Source organism: Struthio camelus, chromosome 3 (genome assembly GCF_040807025.1).
Source record: "Struthio camelus isolate bStrCam1 chromosome 3, bStrCam1.hap1, whole genome shotgun sequence".
Lineage (NCBI taxonomy): Eukaryota > Metazoa > Chordata > Aves > Struthioniformes > Struthionidae > Struthio > Struthio camelus.
Window position 1 is genome coordinate 100,532,829 of NC_090944.1, and position 23,365 is coordinate 100,556,193.

At 37.9% G+C, this 23,365-nt stretch overlaps 1 protein-coding gene across 2 annotated transcripts in view; it reads left to right on the forward strand.

The window, feature by feature from the left end:
• Nucleotides 1-23,365, forward strand: part of PRKD3 (protein kinase D3) — a 48,024-nt gene that overhangs the window by 16,975 nt on the left and 7,684 nt on the right. For both annotated transcript variants that reach the window (XM_068939352.1, XM_068939353.1), the window contains 11 exons: nucleotides 1,710-1,841; nucleotides 2,543-2,700; nucleotides 4,448-4,637; nucleotides 8,707-8,784; nucleotides 9,868-10,051; nucleotides 11,616-11,739; nucleotides 14,623-14,700; nucleotides 16,357-16,633; nucleotides 19,898-19,950; nucleotides 20,348-20,420; nucleotides 22,708-22,814. In XM_068939352.1, coding sequence (XP_068795453.1) covers nucleotides 1,710-1,841; nucleotides 2,543-2,700; nucleotides 4,448-4,637; nucleotides 8,707-8,784; nucleotides 9,868-10,051; nucleotides 11,616-11,739; nucleotides 14,623-14,700; nucleotides 16,357-16,633; nucleotides 19,898-19,950; nucleotides 20,348-20,420; nucleotides 22,708-22,814 — 1,454 coding nt within the window. The remainder of the gene's footprint in view (nucleotides 1-1,709; nucleotides 1,842-2,542; nucleotides 2,701-4,447; nucleotides 4,638-8,706; nucleotides 8,785-9,867; nucleotides 10,052-11,615; nucleotides 11,740-14,622; nucleotides 14,701-16,356; nucleotides 16,634-19,897; nucleotides 19,951-20,347; nucleotides 20,421-22,707; nucleotides 22,815-23,365) is intronic.

The following is a 23,365-nucleotide window of genomic DNA, read 5'->3' on the forward strand; positions in this document are numbered from 1 at the left end:
AGGCTTTGAGCTCACTGACTGAACAGTCTTATATCTGTTCACTGTTTTTTGGGAGGGGGAAATTTGCAAGAAAATCCAAATGGCACGATGCTTCAGTGATGAACTTTGTATTGTTTCATTATCATATTTTAACTTTTAAGTTTATTAATTATTGAAGCTGAGGTAGAGATAGGATTTAGATTTTGCTCTTCCAGCCCTACCCCCTTTTTTTCCTTAAGTCTTGTCTTTTTTGTTCTGCAACTTCTGCTGTTTGATTTATACTGCTTAAAAATCTTCATATAAATGTGGTTGCTGAATCATGGCTAGAGGGACAATCTTAAAAGTTATTGTAGTATTTGAAGGCAATTTCTTTCAAATGATCAAGTCCTTAGCAGTGGTGGTTATTATACAATGTGTAGTAGGAAAAAACCTACCCTAACTTGATTATAATCTCGGATTCTATAGGTGTCACCAATACCCTGTTGAAGTTGACCAAAAGCCAGCAATGGATAGCTAGTCAGTGAAATTAGAAATAAAAGCTGGACTAGTGCTGAGCAGTTCTTTGGAATCTAATTGTCAAACTGAGCCTGTGTTCTAGATTGGGTGTAATGGGATTAAATTTATAATTTAGGTCAATAAAGTCTGATTTTTCAGAGTCCTAAGGCCAAGTTCTGGCTGCTTTGCATGACCTACTGTTCTAAGCATGTTTAGGGTATTCAGTAACAGATCATCTTGGTTTGAGCTTTTCGTTATTTCTGGTTAATGGCACATTTGGAAAATCTGTTTTGTGCATTTAGGTTTGAAAACAATTTCAAAAAAGGCAACTTTGTCTTTTCACTTTTTGGACTGATCATAATTTCTTTGGCATAATACTTCCTCTGGAATCCACCCAAGGGCAGGTACCTCTGGTGTCAATCTCGGACGCTTTTCATATCAACAGAGACAGACCACCAGAAACAAAGGCATTTGAAAACACATAAGTCTCTTTCTGTAGAGTTTTAAAATAAGACATAGGAATCTGAAAATGAAATGGTAGTATGTGGTTTGATAATCATGAAATAGTGGGTATCAGGGCAAGGTAACCATGGCATAAAATGCAACTTTTTTTACATTCACAAAAAAAAAAAAAGGGGACAAAAATACATTTAGAACTGTCTGTGCTTGGTCAAGGAAATGGAAACTGCCCTAGCAGTGTTCTGTGTTTCCTAGAAACTTTTCCACTGTTCTGTTTTGACAGAGATGTCGAATTCAATTCAATAACCTTACTGAAAAAGTCCTTTAAAAGATAAAAATCTAACCTGTAGCGCTGTCCTTTGTTTAAAAATTGCACAGGTTACAAACAACTTGAAAATTAAACTGTTTTATCAAATGTTTGCCTATAAGTTGATCTTAAAAACCTGTTGGATTTTCTGTCCTGACTTAGTGAGGTTCTCAACAGGAAAGAAAAAAACAAAACCTTAAGGCTGGGTATTTTGTTATGAGTCATACTGTTGACTGGTTGTTGTGGCTATCAGCCTGCAGAGTCCAGTGATTTTTTTCCTCACTAAAAAAGCTTACTGAAAACTGTATAATCTTCTACGTACATATTTAAATGGTATACAATGTAATACTGATGTTTAAACAGCTCAGTAGTGTTCTTTGAAACGGCTATTTTTAAAATAACATATTATTTCCATAAATCCGTGATGATCTTTTGGCAAGAAACTTAACTTACTGCAATTTTTTAAAAGCTTTGGCTACAGTTGAAGATTTCCAGATTCGCCCTCATGCACTTTATGTGCATTCCTACAAGGCTCCTACTTTTTGTGACTACTGTGGAGAGATGCTTTGGGGTTTGGTACGACAAGGATTAAAATGTGAAGGTAAGTTTGTTTATGACTTTTAGTGTGTTTTTGAGTATGTATGATCATATCAGACGTGGAAAAAGAAATTGTTTTTCAGCTGATACGTCAGCATATGATAAATGTAGCATTTGGTAGTGTGAGGACGGGCTGTGTGTCAGGAAACCTGAGTTCTTATCCTGGCTTTAACGCAGACTCTGTGTCCTTGGGCAAATGATTTAAGAAGCGCCCTTGTTTCCCACTTTTGAAAAATAGTTAGCTTATGAGTGTGTGCTCTTTGCACAAGGAACACGCATTCTGGAGAGAATCCCAAAGGGGAATCCCTTTCCTTGTGGCCTTCATCCAGCTGGACTGTGGAACATATTGCAGCCTGCTGTCAGGTACTAACACTGCCTGCTCACTGGCTTCCTCTTGGCTCTTATGTTCCAAAGTGAGGGAGTGATGAAGGCCTCCTAGTGGGAAGAGAAGTGAGGAGAAAGATCAGCTGCTTCAATCTTAGACCTTGTTTCTAGAGCTGTGCTTACTGAAAGGCAGTGTTTAGGCAAGCAGTACAAACAAAGTTTTTGCTCTGAATCACATTAAGAACAGTAAGAGAATTTAAATAGAACAATTTGTTTCTATCTTTACCATTTTCCTGGGTTATCTTTTTAACTACTTTATCAAAATACAGATACTATATTTGTTACTTTAAATGTTGTGTGTGTGAAAATCTTCTCTTTCAGGTTGTGGATTAAACTACCATAAGAGATGTGCCTTCAAGATCCCTAATAACTGTAGTGGAGTGAGAAAGAGGCGTTTGTCTAATGTGTCTTTACCAGGAGCAGGACTTTCAGTTCCAAGACCAGTGCAAGCTGAATGTACAGCCTCTGCCTCTGAAGAGGTATGTAATGTGAAAGGAGGAATAAGTATTTCTGGGTTTAAGTCCTTTAGCCTCTGGGGCACTAGCTAGTGTTGTAAGTGGTTTAAGATGAGTATGGAGAGCTGACCTTAACCATTATGATTGTTTTTTGTTCATTCATAAGTCTGAGTTTCAGAATCTCTTGAGTTTTGGACTGTGACATTTACTGATAACTATTATTACTGTGAGAAATAAAGCTGGAAGTAAATTATAGCTTCTGTGTATAATTTTGTCATTAATCTGTCACTCGTGATAACGTGAACTTTGAGAACCTTGATTTAGGGAATGATAAAATACTTTACCTACTTTACAGTACAGATTTATTCTGTAATTACAGTATCAGTATAGAATAGCTACTTGGGTGAAACAGTACCAGTTGTATGCTTTTATGCTCTGAGAGAGGAGAGAAGTTCCTGATATGTTCCTGATATGTTGTTAAGCTTTTCACAAATCTTTAAAAAAACAAAAACAAACAAAAACACACAAAAACACAAACACACATCCCATTGAAGAGGGTGTAGGTGATGAAGGGCTTACTGTAGAACTGTCATCTGTGGTAGTTTTTTTGTTACAATGGTGGTTATGATTGCTGAGAGGTTGTTGGGTATATTGCAACTATATTGAGCATAAGAAAGGACAGATTTTTGTTTTTTAGATCAGTTTGTTTCATGGCCACTTTTACCATGGGATAAAAGCAGTGTTATTGACAGTCTTTCCTACTTATCTAAATTTCTATTATTTTATAGTCCAATAAATTTTTATATTCCTACTCACCTTTGTTTAAATCATAAATTATGTAGATCGTAGTTGAAGAACATCATATTTTTTAGCCAGAGACTAAGAAGCCTAGTGTTGAGTCATGAAAGTTAGTCTGACGCTTTGTAGCTATTGCTAAGATTTCTTCAGTACAGGTAGAACAGTATTTCTCCTCCCATAGGATTTCCTATTTTTGATTTCTGTGTGCCTATTTAATATCTGTTTGATATTGTTAGCTGTCTTGTTTCCAAAACTTGGCATAGACTGTCAATAATATCTTACCAGATTTGCAGTTCCTCTTTCAGCAGTCTTGCAATGCTTTAGATCAGATGTGCAATTCTTTACAGTTTCCTGTAATCTAAGTAACTGTAAGTTTATCCTGCTGAACGTACCCTAAGATATTCAATGACAGTTTTGGTCTTGATTTCAAAATTTTGTTTTAAATTCAGTTAAAACAATTTTTTTTAATTTCCCAAATTTGTTTTTAGTTTTCCAACTTTTTTGCCTAGATTGGTAAATTATGCAAAGCACTCTGTTTATTAAAAATTGGCAGCATGATACAATGATTGTTTTTCGCTTTGCCTACCTCCAGTGTTTTCCATTTTACCCCCTATGCACGGGTCTGTGTGTGCTGTCTGTGGGACTCACCAGACTGCTAAAGAAGCCATAAGAGTGAACTTTGGCCTTGTTTTTTGGCCTTTTTTAGTTCCTGTGGAAATAATCATACATACTTTCCTGTGCTAAGGCTTTTTACACCTTTTTGTTGTTATTTTTGGAGGCCTTTTTTTTTTTAAAATATTACATTGTAACATTATTACACCATTAATGTTGCCAAAATGCTCTCTTAAAGCTTCTTGGCCAGATTCCTTTCATATCCAGTCATTTTTCTGAGCCAATTTCCCCTAATCCCCCCAGCTTTTTTTTCTACATTGGACTGTTTTGGTGCAAGTCCTTTATGCCTTCTTTATTCCAGCGCTGCTGTCCAGAACCTAGTAAACGGATTCCTTCCTGGAGTGGCCGTCCCATCTGGATGGAAAAGATGGTGCTTTGCAGAGTAAAGGTTCCACACACCTTTGCTGTTCACTCTTACACTCGTCCCACCATATGCCAATATTGCAAACGGCTGCTTAAGGGCCTTTTCCGCCAAGGAATGCAATGTAAAGGTAAACGTTGAATTTTCTGCCACAACAATGGATTTCTGTAAAGGTTTGATATTTAAAACTGATTTAAACTTACATTTTTTTTTTTTCCCCAAAGACTAGTACACTGCAAAATAGAGCAGTGTAATTTTCAGAAGAATTGCATATTTTTAAGATAATTACAGTGCTCTTCCTTTTCATTTCAGTAGACTTTGCATTGTGTGTTTTTGTTTATGAAAAATGAGACCTAATCACATGTAGATCTGAAACACCATAATTGCAGAAGGAATTACACTGTTATTAATATGGCAAAGTCTTCCTTCTGCTAAACAGTAATTAGGTCTTGTAGACTGCATTGCCAATGAACTTATAAGCATTTGTTATATTTTGCTAATATAGAAATACTGATTATGTTATCTTTTAGAAGAATTTAAAGATCGATGCCTTTTCTGAACCAGCTTAGATGCCATCAGATGCGTGTTTTATACCTAGCATATGTTAAGATGCATGACTTAGTTCTTGGAGCTGTTCAGTACAGTCCTCAGGACATAATTACAACATTGTTATCTTCTTTTGGCTCTCTGTTACTGGACAGTACAGATCTATCTGTTACAGAAAGTATTCTTAATATTAATAATCTAAATATTAATATGGAAAGGACTTTCCATTTCTCTCCTGTGTGGAGAAGTCAGATGTGAGCGAAACTACAAAGGACAGTGTATTGAAGAAAAAGGTTGCCTAATACTTTTACAGTTTCCTTGATAGAAGAGAGCAAATCCCGTAAGCTCATAGTCGCATTAACTTTCTATCAACTAAGAAGTATTTATCTTTTGTATAAGAAAGGGGTGAATAATAGTTTTGCCTTTTATTTCTATTTATATTAGTTTGCAATTTGGGTAGTCTGCTTGAAGTCTTCATCCTAAACTGGTTTTGATTTTTTTCAGTCAGTTTATCTCTTGGATACATGTAATACCTAATCAAATAATGAAGCCTAAAATAGATACTTGGCAATTTTAACTTCTAAATGCTACTGACTGTTTACAATTGTTTGGATTGTATATTCAGCTGATAAATGGGATTTCCCCACTTCAGTTTCAGGGAGGTGAATGACATTGCATAAAAATGGTGTGCGTGTATAGAAAAGGAGCCTAGAGAAGCATTAATAATACACACAGAAGAACAGAAATAAGTATATTAATAAGCATTTGTTTATGCAGTTTGATCCCATACATCTTTTAATATACCAGGAGCTGATAACAAACAATCAAAATGTGTTGGAGAAAGCAGTATGAGAACGTTCTTCATGCTTCCCACCAACTTTCTTGTACATATTCCCAAACCTTGGGGTCTCTCAGCTGTCTCATGTTCCTGACACCTGTAAGAACCTTGGACTTCTTGAATTCACCGAAGCTTCTACTTGGACTCTGAGTTGATCTTTTGGGATGCTAAGGCTATATTTATGTTCATAAGTTTAAATGTGCCCAGGAACATTCCTGGACACTGAGGTCAACTGAGACAAAATAGCCTGTGCTCATGCACAGACTTTCTTAGCCTCCCAACCTGAGTAGCTGTAGGCAAACTGCCTATGGGGTACTGTTCCATGGGATGCTCTAATTCATGAACCAGGCCTGGGTACTGTTTTGGATTGTGCTAGTGCTGTGGGCCAGAACCATGCCAGGGGTTGTTCTGACAGTTTACTAGAATAACGTTGCACTATGGTGCCCAGGAATGTTTCTGTATACAGTTTAATTCATTAGTGTTGACTCACTCTAAATCTTACCGGCTCCCTGATAGGATACGAAACATCTGTTTCTTCCACACCCCTTCAAAGCAGTGAAGTAATCATATTCCATAATTTGGATGGAAAACAGTACTGTAGAAAAGAAAAGTTTATCAGTCTTCTAGGATGCTTACTCTTAGGCACTAAGAAGCTAAACAGGATTGTAGTTTTCTCCACGACTTGGCTACTGTGCTGCTGAAAAGGGGGAAGATAGTGACTTCTCTTTTATTTGGGCTTAAAAGCACGGTGAACTTTCTTTGAATAGTAACAAGCAGAAAGGGGCAAAATTACCACTTCAAAAACAGTTGTGGGGACAGTGGAGAGTTTTGAATTCGTGGTGTTCATACAGAGTTGAAAAATACAGTGGTGCTGCTATTAAAGGAAATTCTTGTAACGCTAGCATTGTGTTCTCAATAGGCTGCATCTGATAGCTTGAATGCAGAAACGGTGTGCATCCAAGTTAAATCCATCTCCATGTCAGGCCAGATCTGGTCGTGTGTTATTCTGTCTGCTTTGGGTCGAAGGAAATTTAGTGAAAAGTCAGAAGAATCATGAGGCCCCGCTTTCACAGTCTATTGCTAGGCCACTCTGCATCATCTTTGAAAGGTCATGGAGAGCAGGAGAGGTGCCTGAGGACTGGAAGAAAGCCAGTGTCACCCCAGTCTTCAAAAAGGGCAAGGAGGAGGAGCCAGGGAACTCCAGGCCAGTCAGCCTCACCTCCATCCCAGGAAAGGTGATGGAACAGCTCATCCTGGAGGCCATCACTAAGCATGTGGAGGACAAGAAGGTGATCAGGAGTAGTCAGCATGGATTCACCCAAGGGAAATCATGCTTGACCAATCTGATAGCCTTCTCTGATGGAATGACTGGCTGGGTAGATGAGGGCAGAGCAGTGGCTGTTGTCTGCCTGGACTTCAGCAAGGCTTTGGACACTGTCTCCCATCCCATCCTCATGGGCAAGGTCAGGAAGTGTGGGTTGGATGAGTGGACAGTGAGGTGGACCGAGAACTGGCTGGATGGCCGAGCTCAGAGGGTTGTGGTCAGTGGTGCAGGCTCTAGTTGGAGGCCTGTAGCTAGGGGTGTTCCCCAGGGGTCAGTCCTGTGTCTAGTCTTGTTCAACGTATTCTTCGATGACCTGGAGGAAGGGACAGAGTGCACTCTCAGCAAGTTTGCTGAGGATACTAAACTGGGGGGGGAGGAGAGGCTGACACACCAGAAGGCTGTGCTGCCCTTCAGAGGGAGCTGGAGAGGCTGGAGAGCTGGGTGGAGAGGAACCTCCTGAAGTTCAACAGAGGTAAGGGCAGGGTCCTGCCCCTAGGGAGGAAGAACCCCCAGTCATGACTAAAGGCTGGGGGGGGGGGGGGTTGACCTGCTGGAAAGCAGCTCTGCCGAGAAGGACCTGGGAGTGCTGGTGGACAACAAGTTGACCATGAGGCAGCACTGTGGCCTTGTGGCCAAGATGACCAATGGTCTCCTGGGGTGCATGAGGCAGTGTGTTGCCAGCAGGTGGAGGGAGGTGACGCTGCCCCTCTGCTCAGCCCTGGGGAGGCCTCATGTGGAGGGCTGTGTCCAATTGTGGGCTCCCCAGTGCAAGAGAGACATGGCACTCCTGGAGAGAGTCCAGCGGAGGGCTACAAAGATAAGGGGACTGGAGCATGTCTCCTAGGAGGAAAGTCTGAGAGAGCTGGAACTCTTCAGCCTGGAGAAGAGAAGACTGAGGGGGAATCTCATCAACGTGTATAAGGCTCTTCTCCGTGGTGCCCAGCAACAGGACCAGAGGCAACGGGCACAAGCTGAACCACAGGCAGTTCCATCTGAACCTGAGGAAAAACTTCTTTCCTGTGAGGGTGACAGAGCCCTGGCACAGGTTGCCCAGAGAGGTGGTGGAGTCTCCTTCCCTGGAGATAGTCAAAACCCGCCTGGACACGTTCCTGGGCAATGTGCTCTAGAGGACCCTGCTTGAGCAGGGGGGTTGGTCTAGATGATCTCCAGAGGTCCCTTCCAACCTCAACCATTCTGTGATTCTGTGTGATTTTGTGAAAAAATAATTATAGGCAGAGCTAGAGAAATAACAAACCTTTTGTACTAGAAAGGGACGTGCTGATATAATAAATAGTGGTGGGGCAAATTGGCATGTGACATCAAGACAAGATTGTGGATTTTCTTCTGGAGGTAACCTCACCAATGCTACCTTCAGTTACACACCAATTTATAAATCTGGACAGGAGCATGTGATGGAAGTACTGAATGATAGGTGTTAATGTCTGCGTTAGTAGGAGTCAAATTATGTTGTCATGTGCTTATTTATTTTAGATTGCAGATTCAATTGTCACAAACGTTGCGCATCTAAAGTGCCTAAAGACTGTCTTGGGGAGGTGGTTTTCAACGGAGGTAAGATGAGAAACATGCTTTTAAATACTGATGAATCTTTGGAAGCTTGACAAGATTTATCGACTTTTGATTCCTTCATCTTTGAATATTTTGAGACTTTTATTTTACTTTCCCCTCTTTTCCCCTGAGATCGTTGAGACTGACTATAAAACTTGTATACTCTGACTTGAAATGTATTTAATCAGTCTTGGCAAGTACTACAGTATGCTTCACTTGAGATTGCTCATGGGAAATCAGAAATTGAGAAGACTTTAATGTACAAAAATGGATGTGCGTTGTGCTTAGCCTTCTCATTATTCACCATGATATATATATTTTTAAATCTTAATATCTGAAGACAAGCACTGTGGCATTCTCATATCCATGATTTTTAGTGGCCAGAGACAGCACAGCTGTCTGTAAAGAGTGGGTGTTTTGTTTTTATTTCTTTAACTTTTTGAAACCTTAATTAGGTAGGACTGTCTTCTGAATAGACATGATGGGTCTATTCTGCCCCCCCCCCAAAAAAAAAAAAAAAAAAGCTGCAAGTGAAAACTCTTTGTGTCTTTTGAGTCTTAGTTTTCTATGGTGCAAATTGTACAGCTTCTGGCAACTTTAAACTTGTACCAGCAGAGTATTAGATGCAAATGAGATCTGCTCTGTTCTTTTCTTCTCCTGCAGTACCCCCCCCCCCTTTTCTTTCCCCTTCTGTTTTTATTATTATTCTGGGCTACAAGGACAGTGAGAGCAGAGTTAGGTTCCTGTACATGGAAGGTTCTGCTTGCACAGGAATAATTTTCCTCTGGGTCTGACTTGTACTGCTCACCTGTGGAACAGAATTACTTTGTGAGATGTGGACTTAAGCATACCTTAAGAATTTCACTACATTTTTTTTCAATATGATTCTTATTTTGGTTGGATCTCCCTTGCCTTGGCATTTAGCAAAACCAAATGGATAAAGTTCATTAGTGCTCTCTGCACTGTTGATCAAAAAGTTGACGATTTTGTGTATTATTGTACTTTACTGGCATAAGTATGAATTGTAGAAGTTTGCGTGATTTTGTGTGTGTGTACTTGAAATAATGTCCAGCTCTGTGTTTCTAGAACCTGCTAGTCCAGGCCAGGATTTGGACATGCCAATGGAAGTTGATAGCAGTGAAATGAACAGTGATGGTAGTCGGGGTCTGGATGATGTTGAAGAGCCCTCTCCTCCAGAGGACAAAATCTTCTTTATGGACCCATCTGATCTTGATGCAGACAAAGATGAAGAAGCTGTCAAAACTATCAGGTAAGTCACAGTGTGGATTTCTGTGCTCTAGACATGCTTTTCTCAATCTTAAGAAATCAAACTTTGAGTAAAACATTTCTGGATAGAAGAATCTTTCTGCTTAAAGTGTTTTTTTGTTTTGTTTGATTTTTAACTTAAACGCTTTGTAAGTTTATCCTGTCCCAAACAAATTTGAAATATAAATAAAATGATATAGTATCTTCTCATTAGAAAAATTGCTGTGCTATGACTGTTGTCAAAGAAACAAAACTTGATTATCAAAACATGGCTTAATCAAAATGAATGGCTTAACTTAATACCGTGACTAAGATCTTTCTAATTTAGGCCTAATTTACTTCCTATTATACACATGGTGATTTAAAAGGAATTACTTGAGATTTAAATGCTTTGATATTCACATGGTAGCTTATATACTGCTTGGGCAGTAGTTTGACTTGAATGTGCTTTTCTTAAGTTTTTATCAGATAACTGTTGCATAGTTTCTTTAATCAATTTTGGTCTCTCTGCTTTCTGTATTATTATGAATAGTATCATCCTGGTTCTCTTAAGTTATTCTTAAAAACACAAGAACAGCTGTACTAGGTCAAACCAAAGTCATTTTAGCCCAGTGAGTAATAGCAAATGTGTAAGGAGGAGTGTAAGAGCAGGAAGAGTATATAGCAATAATTTCCCAGCTTTCATTTATTTTGTAGCTCAAGGACTTCCTGAGTTGGAAGTATTATCCTCTTTTTGTGTTCAGTCTCTAGATAGTACTTTTCCATTATTTCTAATTGTATTTGAACCCATTACAGTTCTTCATATGCACAACATCCTGTGGCAGCAAATTCTATCATAGAACTGCATTTTGTGTAAGGCATCTTTACATTTTTTTTTTTTTGGTTCTGCTTTGTGATTTCGTGTAGTTACAAACCTGTCTGCTAGTACCACATGTAGGAGTTCTAGTGGTAAGCAGCCAATTTGAATCTATCAGAATGTCACAGACTGTCAAAGCCTTGTCTGCATGACAATTTTATCAATATTCAGTGATATTAACTATCTAGTGCAGGTGTGACTTGAATTAACACATAAATGCTGTTCTAGGTGTTCATGAATTGAAATGCACTTAGGGACTTTATTAGTATAACAACAGTATTATGAAATAGCATAATTAACTAACATAGACAAGAGGAAGTAATACCAATACAGGTGTTAATCATATTTTTGTTGAATTAAGACCCACGCATGCAGTTAGTTAGTTTGAGAGAGGATGACTTATGTTGGTGTCCTCTTTGCAGTGTTTTTTTCTCATGTTCCTGTAGTGTAAGTACTGCAGTGCTTGCATTAGGAGAGGTGGTGGGAGCCTAGCTATTATGTAGCTCTTATAGAATCTCATTGCAAGCGCTGATGACCCATTCATATAGGAGTTGGCCTTGTTTGTCAAAGAAGTGATTTATATGGGAAGAAAGATCCCTGTTCCTGAAAATCACAGGCTAAATGAATAGTGCCAGTATATATACAGTGCTATTGTATCTTAACTTGCTAAATATTAACGGCTTTATCCCTTTTTTTTTTTTTTTTTTTGAAGTCCTTCAACAAGCAATAATATTCCACTCATGAGGGTTGTGCAGTCCATTAAGCATACAAAGAGGAAGAGCAGTACGATGGTGAAGGAAGGATGGATGGTCCACTATACTAGCAGAGACAATCTGGTCAGTGAGTTTGGTTTCTTTATATATTACCTTAAATTATAAATCTGAACAGGTATTTTTCACTTCTCTAGTCTGATTTATAATATCATTTGAAAGTACTTAGACATGGTGTTCTCTTATAAAGAACAAATAAGATCTGGTGCAAAGCAGAAATGGTAGCTTCTTCAAAGTTCTTCATGTGGTAACTCAACAGTGCTTTTGGTTTTCCCCTTTTTTTGGAAGGAGAAGCATCTCTAAATTGTCTGAAATGAATTGCACGTTTAAGATTTCAACTCTACCAAGATAAACATTGAAATGATTTGTTTGCTTATGCTTCTTCCTGTTTAGGAGTTGAACTCTATATTTGTATCAATGTTTTTATTCGGCTACTTGAAAAGGTAGAAATTACTATGAGCAGTGAAATGGTTAACAATGCTAATCCTGATGATCAAGGTGTTAAATATTAATGTGTAGAAATGAAAGCCCTTCGTACCTAGCAATTCATTGTATCTAGAACTAAACATTATTTGGGGGGGGAGGGGAGACCCAAACCCACTATTCCTCTTCATGTCTTTGGAATGAAGGCTTGACTGTGTGTGCTTGGGTATGCAAGCATTCTCCAAAAAGGCTCCGTTGTCTGTTTCTAGAGATAACAATATTGAATCCTTAATTAACTGAACCTTCTTAGACAAGCCCCTTGGTATTGTATATTGAGGAGGAAGAATAACCGAGTTCCTTGAAGTTATGTGATGTGAGAGAGTGAATCTTCTTGTACTTACAGTGGATGAATGAAATGGATGAAGTTAAGAAGTTCCCAGGGTTTGTGAAGCACACTATGTCACACCGAGAGACTGTTTATGAAAGGCAGCGTATATACTTGTGCATCCTTTGTCTCGGCGCAGGAGTTTAACTGAAGGGGGCTTCAAGAATTTAGAAAAGCGAAGTTATTTGGGCTACGTGGAAATCAAGTTGAGGGTTGATACTGGTTAGTTCCAGTTACTGTAGTATTTTTGTTTTTCTTTTGTCATCAGCGGAACAGACCACCGCAAGTGATCTGTCAAAAAATGCCTTCTAAGCATTCTTTGCAGTTTTCAAATAACTGCATTTATCACAAACCAAAATAAGTATCTGCATTTAATGTTTCAGATGAGATTCCAGCCTAGACTCCTTAAAAGACACTTTTTATTATCTTTTGAATATGGGAAAAATCTGGCCAGGTGGTAGGCGGAAGATGAACGGTTCTAGCAGTGTTCGGGGCAGACTTGGTGTTTGGCTCTGACATAATCTTTCAATGCAGCTGTTACGTTTTTCCTTGGACTCTTTTGCACATTCTCACAAACAGTGATCAGATTGCATGCCTCAGGGTAGCTTGATTTTTTTCTTCCATCAGCCTCGCTGCTTTGTGCATGACATCTACCAGAAAGGCTGCCCAAATGAAGTATTCCGTTCCAAAGCAAGAAATCTTCAGCCAGGCAAGCTCCCAAACCTAATGGGAGGAAGCTTCTGTATTGAGTGTTACGATATTGGCTATTTCCCCTGACCGTTCTGCTATCAACAATATCGGGCTCTTTCCTGTTCCTGAAACAACTTGGGCTTTCCATCAGTTCCACAGAGATTCATTTTTAACAGCAAAATCTGTACACATCCTGCTGACCCTGGATAGCAGGGTATTTCACTATTTTTTATAAAATTTTTTTCCTTATCTGTATTCTTGTTTTTCCACCCTCCAAGACCTACCTACCTTCTAACAGTGAATAAGCAATTTGAATCCCTGAGTGCTTACCAACCTGTTTGTTAACCATCCCCTCTAGAACAGTCTTCCCTGATTTATGATTTAATAACAGCTTATATGTCCAAAGGACAGGTTCACCTATATGCTTTGACCCAGTTTCACCTTAGCCCTGGCTTAGAATTCCATTTAATTAAATGTATTCATGTGCTAGCTTTCTTTGTCTAAATAGTGCAGGTAGTCTTTGCAGTCTCATGACTGAAATGATTTAAGCTCTGTATTTAGTATAATAAGGGCATTTCTAAACTTTGTCTTCCTAGGCCAGAGATAAGGGTCTTTGTGGATTTTTTTTTTTTTATTGTTTTTTCCCCTCATGGAAAAATTAGAATCTGAGTGTCAAACTATATGAGCACACGGCAAGCAAAGTAAGCTTAGATCTGTACAGCCATATTAACTTTCTAAAAACCTTTCTGTTTTTAGGAATGTTTCTGTGCTTGAATTATAAGATAGTTTTGTGCAACGACTTATGGATGTAATTTTTTGGTTGAGAAGATATTACTCGTTGGTGGAGGCTTCCATAAAATGCCCATTTGCTGTATGTTGCATTTTGTTTTGTTCCCCTCTCTGCCAAAATGTTTGGTCCATTTGAATCTTATAACCCATCTTTCTTTCCTGTCACTATGAACTTTGGACCTTCTAGAATTCTGTGTTGACAAAAGAATTAAGGATTTGTTAGGCTTGCTTAGTCCTTATACCCTTGTGACACTGATTTGAGGGCACAGAGGAAGCAAGCGTGGCTGTCTCTAAGTGAAAATAATTTGGTTTTTGTGAGCCCATGCACCTGGAGTGAAACCTGTGTAGACCGTTTCCTCTAGGAGTTAACAACTGTTGTCACCATAATTACTGTAAGGTAAGTGATTTTTTTGGTTTATGGAAATAATCTTATGAAACTGCTCTTGAGGTTTAAAAAAAACAACAAAGCAACAAAACAAAAAAACCCCAAATCCCACTATATTTCATCTTAGACTAGATACATAAAAAAAAACCTGGAGGATTATAAACTCACATTATTTGAGATATTCTTAGTAGTTTAAAGCATTTCTCATTTAAATAACCTGAAAAGAAAGTCCTACTAGTGATTTATTCCTTATGTTATTTTATTATGCATTTTGTAGAGAAAAAGACATTACTGGAGACTGGACAGCAAATGCCTCACGCTGTTTCAAAATGAATCTGGAACAAAATATTACAAGGTAATTAGTAATGAGTAATAGTTACGTTGCACTTGATTTGCTCAAAATGTGCCTGTAAGTAGTATGATAAGTATTATTTATATTCCCTTTCTGTAATCCAAACTGAAATAGGTTAATTATTGTCCAAAGCTTATAAATAAGAAGGAACAAGACTAAATCTCAGAAGTTGCGTGCGGCTCCCCTCTTAATCAACCTAAATGTATCTCTCCTTGTATTTTATATATACTGTTCTCCTGAATTGCTTAGCATATTAAGCTTTCTTCACGATTACTAAATAGCTTGCTTGGCAGCCAGCCTAGTTAAAAGTTAGGATTTGTTGTCTTCTGTAAAATGTACTAAAAGCTTGCATGCTTATGTATTTTATTTTGAAGTTCCCAAAATAAAATTATTTTCAGCTGTACAACTGACAATTTTAAGCAAAATCTAGAGAAAACTTACTGTGCAGCCTGGCATTATATAAGTGAAGTTTAGTAATAAATTTGCCATGTTGTTAATATAATGATGTGTTTAGTGGTACAATATTCAGGAAATGTCTTCAAATGTATAAACAGCACTTTTCCTCTTCTTGTCTTGCACCTTCAGGTGGGGGTCCAAATCTTGCAGCTTCTTCCTCTATAACACCTCTAAGATCAAGCCTTTTCTCTGTACACCCAGCTAAACTCTTGTCCAGATCCTTTTCATCCCTATCTTGACCAATGCAGTCTTTTCTTCTCAGACTTCCCTGATATTTGTATTGCCCCGTGCATTCAAAACACAGCTGGTAAAATACCTTCCTTGCTTGTTGCTCCATCCTGTCACTACTTTTAGTCCTCCAACTTGTCCACTCCTTTTTGTTTGTTTGTTTGTTTGTTTTAACTGGTTAAATCTCAGGTTATTTGCCTTTGCTATTAGAATCGTTCAGTGGTTATATCTACATTTATTTGCTCTCTTTCTTAATAAGCTACTGTCTCTTATTCCGCCCTAATGCCAGCCTGGTGTTCACCTGCTTGTTCACTCCTCTTGAAAGTGATGTGCACTTGTACATGTCCACTCGTGTGTGGAATGTCCTTCTCCAGCTAGTGTAAACTTACAACCATTTCTTCCTTCAGATCTGTTCTCTAATGCCACTTATACCATGATCTTGCAGTGACAAGGTAGAGGGGTCAATAGGAATTGTAAATATCTCTATGAAGAGAATCTTTCCTGAAAATGACTTAAACCTGTGAAGCAGTGCTTGTTGACTAGCTTACCTAATCATTCTCTTCATAATGTTGTTGTTTCACCTTCCCCTCCACCACCCCCCCCCCCCTGCCCCCACACCCTGGTCATCTTTAGTTAAGCTGTATGAACTATCAGGTCATTCCATACTTGTGCATCGTTTTTATGTGGTGGGCGTTTCACGCTGAATATAAACGCAATGTGAATAAAGAATAATGAATGTATAGAGAGAACTATGGTGGGGTTGGAAGTCTTTCTAGGAATGTATAGAGGAGTTCAGAAGGTTGAGGGGTTAGGGGTTGTGTACAGTTTGACATTAGTTATGAAGCTTGATATTTCATTTTTGGTATCTTGATATATTTGCTTTTGATTTCTTTACAAACATTTTAAGTTTTGAACATCAATATATTAAAGTATTATCTATGTTTTCATTTTTTAATCTTTAATATTTTTCTTCAGGAGATTCCACTTTCAGAAATTCTCCAGGTCACTCAGCCTCGAGATTTTTCAAACATGGTGCAGGGCAGCAACCCATACTGTTTTGAGATCATCACTGACACGATGGTGTACTTTGTTGGAGAAAACAATGGCAGCAGCCATCACAGTCCTGTTCTTGCTGCCACCGGAGTTGGACTTGACGTAGCTCAGGGCTGGGAGAAAGCCATTCGTCAGGCTTTGATGCCAGTCACTCCTCAAGCTAGCGTTTGTACTGCTGCAGGACAAGGAAAAGACCACAGTAAGCAGGCAGACAAGGCACTGTTATTCATTCTCTGAAGCTGTTAATAATACAGATTCCATTTCAGCAAAACGGTTATGTAGAATGAAGTAAATGCATCTATTCGCTGCTGAATTGGGTCCGTAATTTTCCACAAGTTTCTAGAAATTGGCCCTCGACTTTGTGGAGGGTATGTGGGGAAACCTTTTCATCTGTTGTAGCATCAAGCAGTAGTTAAGAATCAGGTTTTCAATATGAATGCATATTACAGAGCTTTATTATAGAAGTGTAAGAACACGCACACAGTGGCTTGATATAAAGAGGGACCATGGCTTTAGTATTTCTAACATACTTTAAAAAATATATGTAATCTGAAAGAACTAGATTTGTATGTTTACTGGTGTTACCTCTCTCATTATTTCACATCTGCGAGATGCCTTTGTAGCTAAGGAGAAGGAAAGGAGTTAGTGATGAAGTGTAAGTGTTGCCAGGGGTAGAAGGAACTGCTGAGCTGCAGGAACTAGGAGGAAATATGCTCTTCTTCCTTCTGTGGCCTCCCTTTCTTCCTCTAGCAAAGGATCAAATTCATTAGTTTGGTGAAGCCTCACTATGTACTGTGTTCTTTCTCCTCAGACAGCTCTTGAGTTTCTTGCAGCAACGTTCATTCATATCCTGTACTGAGGCCTATGCTTCCATTCTTTTTAGTTCTCTTTTTGTCTTCCAACTGCTCCTTCATCCTCTTTTAGCTATATACCTGCTTGCAGGAGTAATTTCTCAGTCTCTGATAGCTGGTTACTCTGGATGAATGGTAACATGAGCAACAGTTAAGAACATGTAAATGCTAATTGTAAGCACTTGCAAATACAACTAGGGTCTTAAATGATAAGAGAACAAGTGTCATCACTGGTATTTGTGTTTTAATTACAGTGGACAAAGTTCTATGTGAAATGTAACTTTGTGAGAATATACATCGCAACTGGGCTCTTACATATGTAGAACTTCGCTTTCCATGTTAGTTCCAAATATGGTTCCATATTAATTCCAAATATGTATACCAAGGCTCTTTCTGCTTTTTAACATTTAAGATGTACTGTTGCTGAGAGACTTGCAAAGATTGTTTACTTTTTCAAAAAAAAAAAAAAATTGCACAGGTATAAATAATCACATTTTTATGTTAAAACTTGAAAGTGATGGGCACTACAGATACAAGGGTAGATACAGGTAAGTATTTTAGCGTGTTTAGGATTGCAGGAGTATAAGAAACTATTATAAATCATTAAATCATGTTTTCATATACTTAGACAAGTCAGCAGGTTGTTTTTTAAACTCTGAAAGGCCGACAAAATGTCTGTTCTTCCCCTCCTTCTTGCACTCTGTGAGCCATGAAATGTGTTTCCAGAGACTTGAAGAAACTTAGACTTTTTTTAACATATTCAAGGCTTTGGATTGTTTTCTTTTTAGAATAAAAAGAGCAGGAGAGGAGAAGGACATTGCTAGTGCTGGAAATAATTGCTGCAGCAGTGAATTTTGTCATGTGAAAATGTCCAAAAGGCACTAACTAGTCAGTTAATGTCACATTGCAGCCAGGAAGGAGCAAAAAAATCAGGGTACTCTTTCAGTCTGAGTTGGAGGAAAAAAGTCCTTCCTGACCCCTGTACCTGGCATTTGGAGTGGCAGAACTCTTCCTAGGGTATTTCTGATTTGAAGGGACAAAGGGGAGATTAAAGGCAGAGGGACAATTCAGTAAGTTATTATCTGATATAGATGACATATTGAATGTAAATGAATTCTGGCATTAAGTATACTGATTTCTTCAGATACATGACAAATTTTCAGTCATTATTCTTACGTATTTCAGGCACTAAGAAAAATCGGAATAAAGGAATAAATCAACCTCTGCCTAGAGTAAGACGACAGGTATTATCTGCTCTCCAGACATCTGTGGAGAAGGGCTCAATATGTCCTCTTAAGCAGTTTCAGAAACCATGATGTCTTCATTTCCTACTTAATTTATTTTAGTCTTGCTGCAGTTTGTCATATATATGTTGTCCTTAGTAATTGTTGTATTTTAAACTTTTTAAACTTGTTTTCCCATGTATTTGTCCTGTGCTCTTACTCCAGTCTTACTGGACTTGACTAGTCTTAAGGAGAGAACAATAATCGGTAGGCATATGCATAGCTATAATTCCAGTTCATATTTCAGATGTAGTGTTCAGAGAAACTTAATCTTTGAGAACTAATATTTGTCACTATCTTAAGTCTGTAAGTTCCTTCTTTGACTTAAAGCCCAGGTGGCAAAAAACAGATGCAGACATTTTCTTCATTCTCTGACGCTGTTTCTAGAGCACAAAACTGGTCCTAGGGTGATAAAGGCTCTTTTCAGAGTCCTAATAAACCTGTACTATATTCTATATTTATATTATATATGACTTTGTTCTCTATTTTCTCAGAGTTAGCATAGCAAATATTAGGTGTCCATTTGTCCGAGAATCTTGACCTCATGACAGAGAGGTCAAGCGAAAAGGGATGTTTTTGACTTGATGCATCTCTTCTTTTCTGTGCATTGTAATGTTATTCCTGTGATGAAAACTTCATATCTACATCTGCTACCTGTTGAATTAGAAGTTCTTTATCTACATCTGATACATCTGCTTGCACAGTACCATAGATTACACCTCTTAGATGTGCTTTTAAATTCTGGAGGTTGATCTGCTTCCATAGTTTATTCATGAAACTAAGACTGTTTACTCTGTGTGTGTGTGTGTGTGTGTGTTTTTAATATCAGCTCTTCTGTTACTTGCTTTACTTGAGTTTTCTCCTTCTCTTTACTTACATTTATGCATTATTTCTGTATACCTTGATGCTGCAGAAAATTAGTAACCATATTTATTTGAATATAAATGATCTAACTAATCTTCCTACCTCTATTTTTCTGTTACTCCCAGAAATTCTTGGTAGTTTAAGGAGTTGTGATACAACTATCATGTTGTTATTGCTTTTGGTCTCCAGCTCTTTACTCGGTACAAACTTTTACGGTTTTACTGGTTTTGTAATTAGTGATATGACAAAAATGGACAAGTAATCCCAGCAACCCCCCTAAACACAGAAAGATTTATCTAATCAATCTATGAATTTTGAGTTCAAGGTATGATGTTTTGGCAGAGCAGCAATGAAAATCCTTTTACCATGACCAAGTTAAAAGTTAGTAAAGATTTTTTTTTTTCTACAATCGAAAGCCTGCATGTCCTATTCTCTTATTCTATTATATTTTCTTTTTTATTGCAGAGGAGTTATCCCTAAGCATCTCTGTTTCAAATTCACAAGTCCAAGAGAATGTGGTGAGTCATATGCATCTTATAGCAATGTTTATTTATCTGAGTATTCTAAAGTAATTTATCAATTTATGAATCTCTTTCAAGGAGAAAGCAACACCAGGATATACTGTAGCTAAAGAATTCTTTGTTATATACTTAACTGGAAGTTGTCTCCTCACTCAGCAAGCTGCTAGTTTGTATGAGTGCATGTCCTTGCATACAGAGCAGCTAAATGGAACTGCTTCAGAAAAAGTTCATTATTTTTTTTCCACTCTTTGGGGTAATGCTGGCACCCTTTACCTGCTTTGATTAACGAACGATTTAAGTACAGCTTAGCCAGTACTAACTAATAAGCTCATGAGCAATTTGATTACTCCTGAAATTTCTTTTTTTTAATTTTTTTTTTTCCTCCATGCATTAGGACATCAGCTCTGTGTACCAGATATTTGCTGATGAAGTGCTGGGTTCTGGTCAGTTTGGCATTGTATATGGAGGTAAATTATAGTAGATTCCATTATGTGTTTAGTTGAGGTGGAGTGTCTGTTTGTTTGGTATAATTACCATTTTCATAATTGTTTAGCTGAATCTGGAGTATGTAGGTAAAATTTATTGTGCTAAAAATTTTGTTCAAATTACTCTGATTTAGTCTCTTTGCATTATTTTGTTAACAGTATTTCTTACAATTCAGTTTATATGTTCAATGTTATGCTTTGTCATCAAAAACAGTTTAGAGTGTACATCGTATTTTGACTACAGTTAAGTGCAAAGCAATCTCTAATTTTAATTCAGACTGTGGTTAGTGGTTTGGGTTTTCCTATTGCAAATTCTAATTCTGTTATCGATATCATACGCTATAAGAAGTCATTTATTTGAAGAAGCTGTAATTGTACTTTTTTTTTTTTTTTAAACTGATATCTGAGAGATGTGGCTGAAAGCAATTAGATGAATACAATTTTTTGGTAGTTTGTGCTTTGACACAAACAAGAGTTTGTTTTATGCAAACCACAGTTTCACTACAAATTTGTGCCAGCAGGATAAAGCAGAAAGAATTATTTGTAAGAGGTCTCAGTTTCAGGTTTCAGATGTAGCTTTATCACCTCTTTATATAAAAGCTTGTATTAAAACTTACAACTGCTTTATAATATGAAATGATGAACAAAAGAAATACTAGAAATGTAACATCTAAGCTCTGTTGGTCTCCTTTTTATCCCACGTATTCTATCCCAAATTTAGAGAAAGCACAGACCGTAAAGCTGGAAAGGAAGAAAAAATAATAACTAATTATTTAAAAATGGGAACCTTTCTACTTCTGTCATGTTGTCTTTCTAGTCAGAAAACATGTTGATTGTGCAGATAAATACTTTATTATTTCAGAAGTTTTTGATCATCTGGTTTACATCGCTCTTGAGAAGTCTTAAATTCATGCTAGTCAAGCTGTGGCGGGGTGCTGTGATTTCCAGTGTTTTTCCTGAAAATTGCTGGTTTGTTACAGATACAGAATGACAAAAGTCCCCCGATCAGTCTGTCTTTCAAGACTTTTAGCTTTTTGTTGTTTCTTGTAACAGTCCATTGTATAGTGTAATATCTTTCTTAAGACTAGTGTAATTTTAACTATTTTTTGCTCTTCAGTCCTTAAGTCTGTTTGGCAGCCTTGTTATACCCTTTTGGAACTTGAGTCGTATCTCTGTTAAATCTGCCATATTTTGTCAGTGAAGATAAACCTGGTTTTGTCCCTTTATCTGTAATGATCTTTAAGGCAGGTACGTTAGTTGCTCTGTGGAGCAGCCTTCGGGAGCAATTCCCATGCCCCGCCTAAGCCCTGGCTGCCAGTGCTGACCGCAGAGCAGCAGGTGAGGCCTGGCTGGGTCGGTGGTGAGAGTAGCTGGGCTCCCCGTAGCTCGGCCTAGTTGCGACTGTAGAATCCCCCATGCTGCTTGCGCTGTAGCCATGTGCGTGATCCGTCTTCCTAAAATAGCTTCCAAGCTTGTCACTGAACAGATAATTGCTGTCTCTTCTTTGCTACAGACTCATTTGTTTTAGATTAGGTTAATATTAAATATCTTAGGTTGTCAGGGTCTTCCAGTATGTGAGCCCAATAATCTTGCTGATTTGAACGTGAAATAAAACAGTTTAGCAGTTGTGGGGAACGTGGGTAGTTGCAGCTAGTCATGTAGCCCTTCAAACATCCTTAGTGTATTGCAGAATGTTTCTCAATCAGCTGATGCAGGTTGCAGCAAGAAGTATTTGCCGTAATGGACACTTTTTCCTTACCACAGTCTTTTAGAGCTTTCTGATAACAGTAGCCTCGCTTCTGGGAGTTAACCTTTTCCTCTTTGTGGTGTGTATTAGATGTTACCTCCTGTGCTCGTGCAGCACATGAAGGCATTTGCTGAAATAACTGGGGAGGACTTTGTAGGGTTTTTTTTTTTTTTTCCCACGTTTGTCTTGAACTTTTTTTACATTAGAGACAGGGTTCTGTAGGCTTAGGTGGCACTTGCTAATTTGCGAGTCCCTTGTGCAAGGGAAACTTCACCTAAGATACATAAGGTTGGTGTACTGCCTGACATCAGAGTGGTAACCAATTTAAATTTATCTACAACCTTCCTGTTCAGGCTAATCACTTCTTGTTACTCATGTACCAGTTGCAAATTTAAATATAAATACTGATATATTCTACACTTGTACAAAATATACCTATCTCCCCCCAAAGTAGTTTCTGCTGTAATGTTTTATAGCTATGAATTGCTTCTACTTTCTGAACTCTGACATTGACTTTCTTAGGAAAACATAGGAAGACTGGAAGGGATGTGGCTATTAAAGTCATCGACAAGATGAGGTTTCCAACTAAACAGGAAAGTCAGCTACGTAATGAAGTGGCCATTCTCCAGGTATAAAAGTATTTCTAGATCACATTGGACTTTCTCAAATAAGTCATTAATAAGATTATTTGTAATGTGTGTAAGCCCTCTAAATTGATTTCTAAATCTGTGTGTGTGACTTCTGAATATTTCTGTAAGAGGGAATCTTACAAGTGTGGAAATTTCTGAGTGTTTGGTAAATACTACCACCAGGTTATCTACTACCTGTGGGGATCCACATAGCTGCGTGATATCTCTGTCAGGTAGCAGAAAAATGTGTATGACTTTTGGCTGTCTTATCACTACTGGTCCATTGACTGATGAATGTTATTCTTGTGTGTTCTGTACTCAAGCTACTAAGTGTATTAACTGCAAAATCACTTTGCATAATTTGTATCAAACAAATTAGTCTTGATGATATTTGGCATGTTTCACGGGTTCAGGCATGTATGTTTCAAGCTAGCTTTTTGCCCCGGGCATTTTATTTTTCATCTCTAACTCTCCATTTAAGTGCTTTTTGATTTGTGTTCAACATATCTGTATAATTCAGAGAATTGCATGCTGTTTACTGATGTACCTAT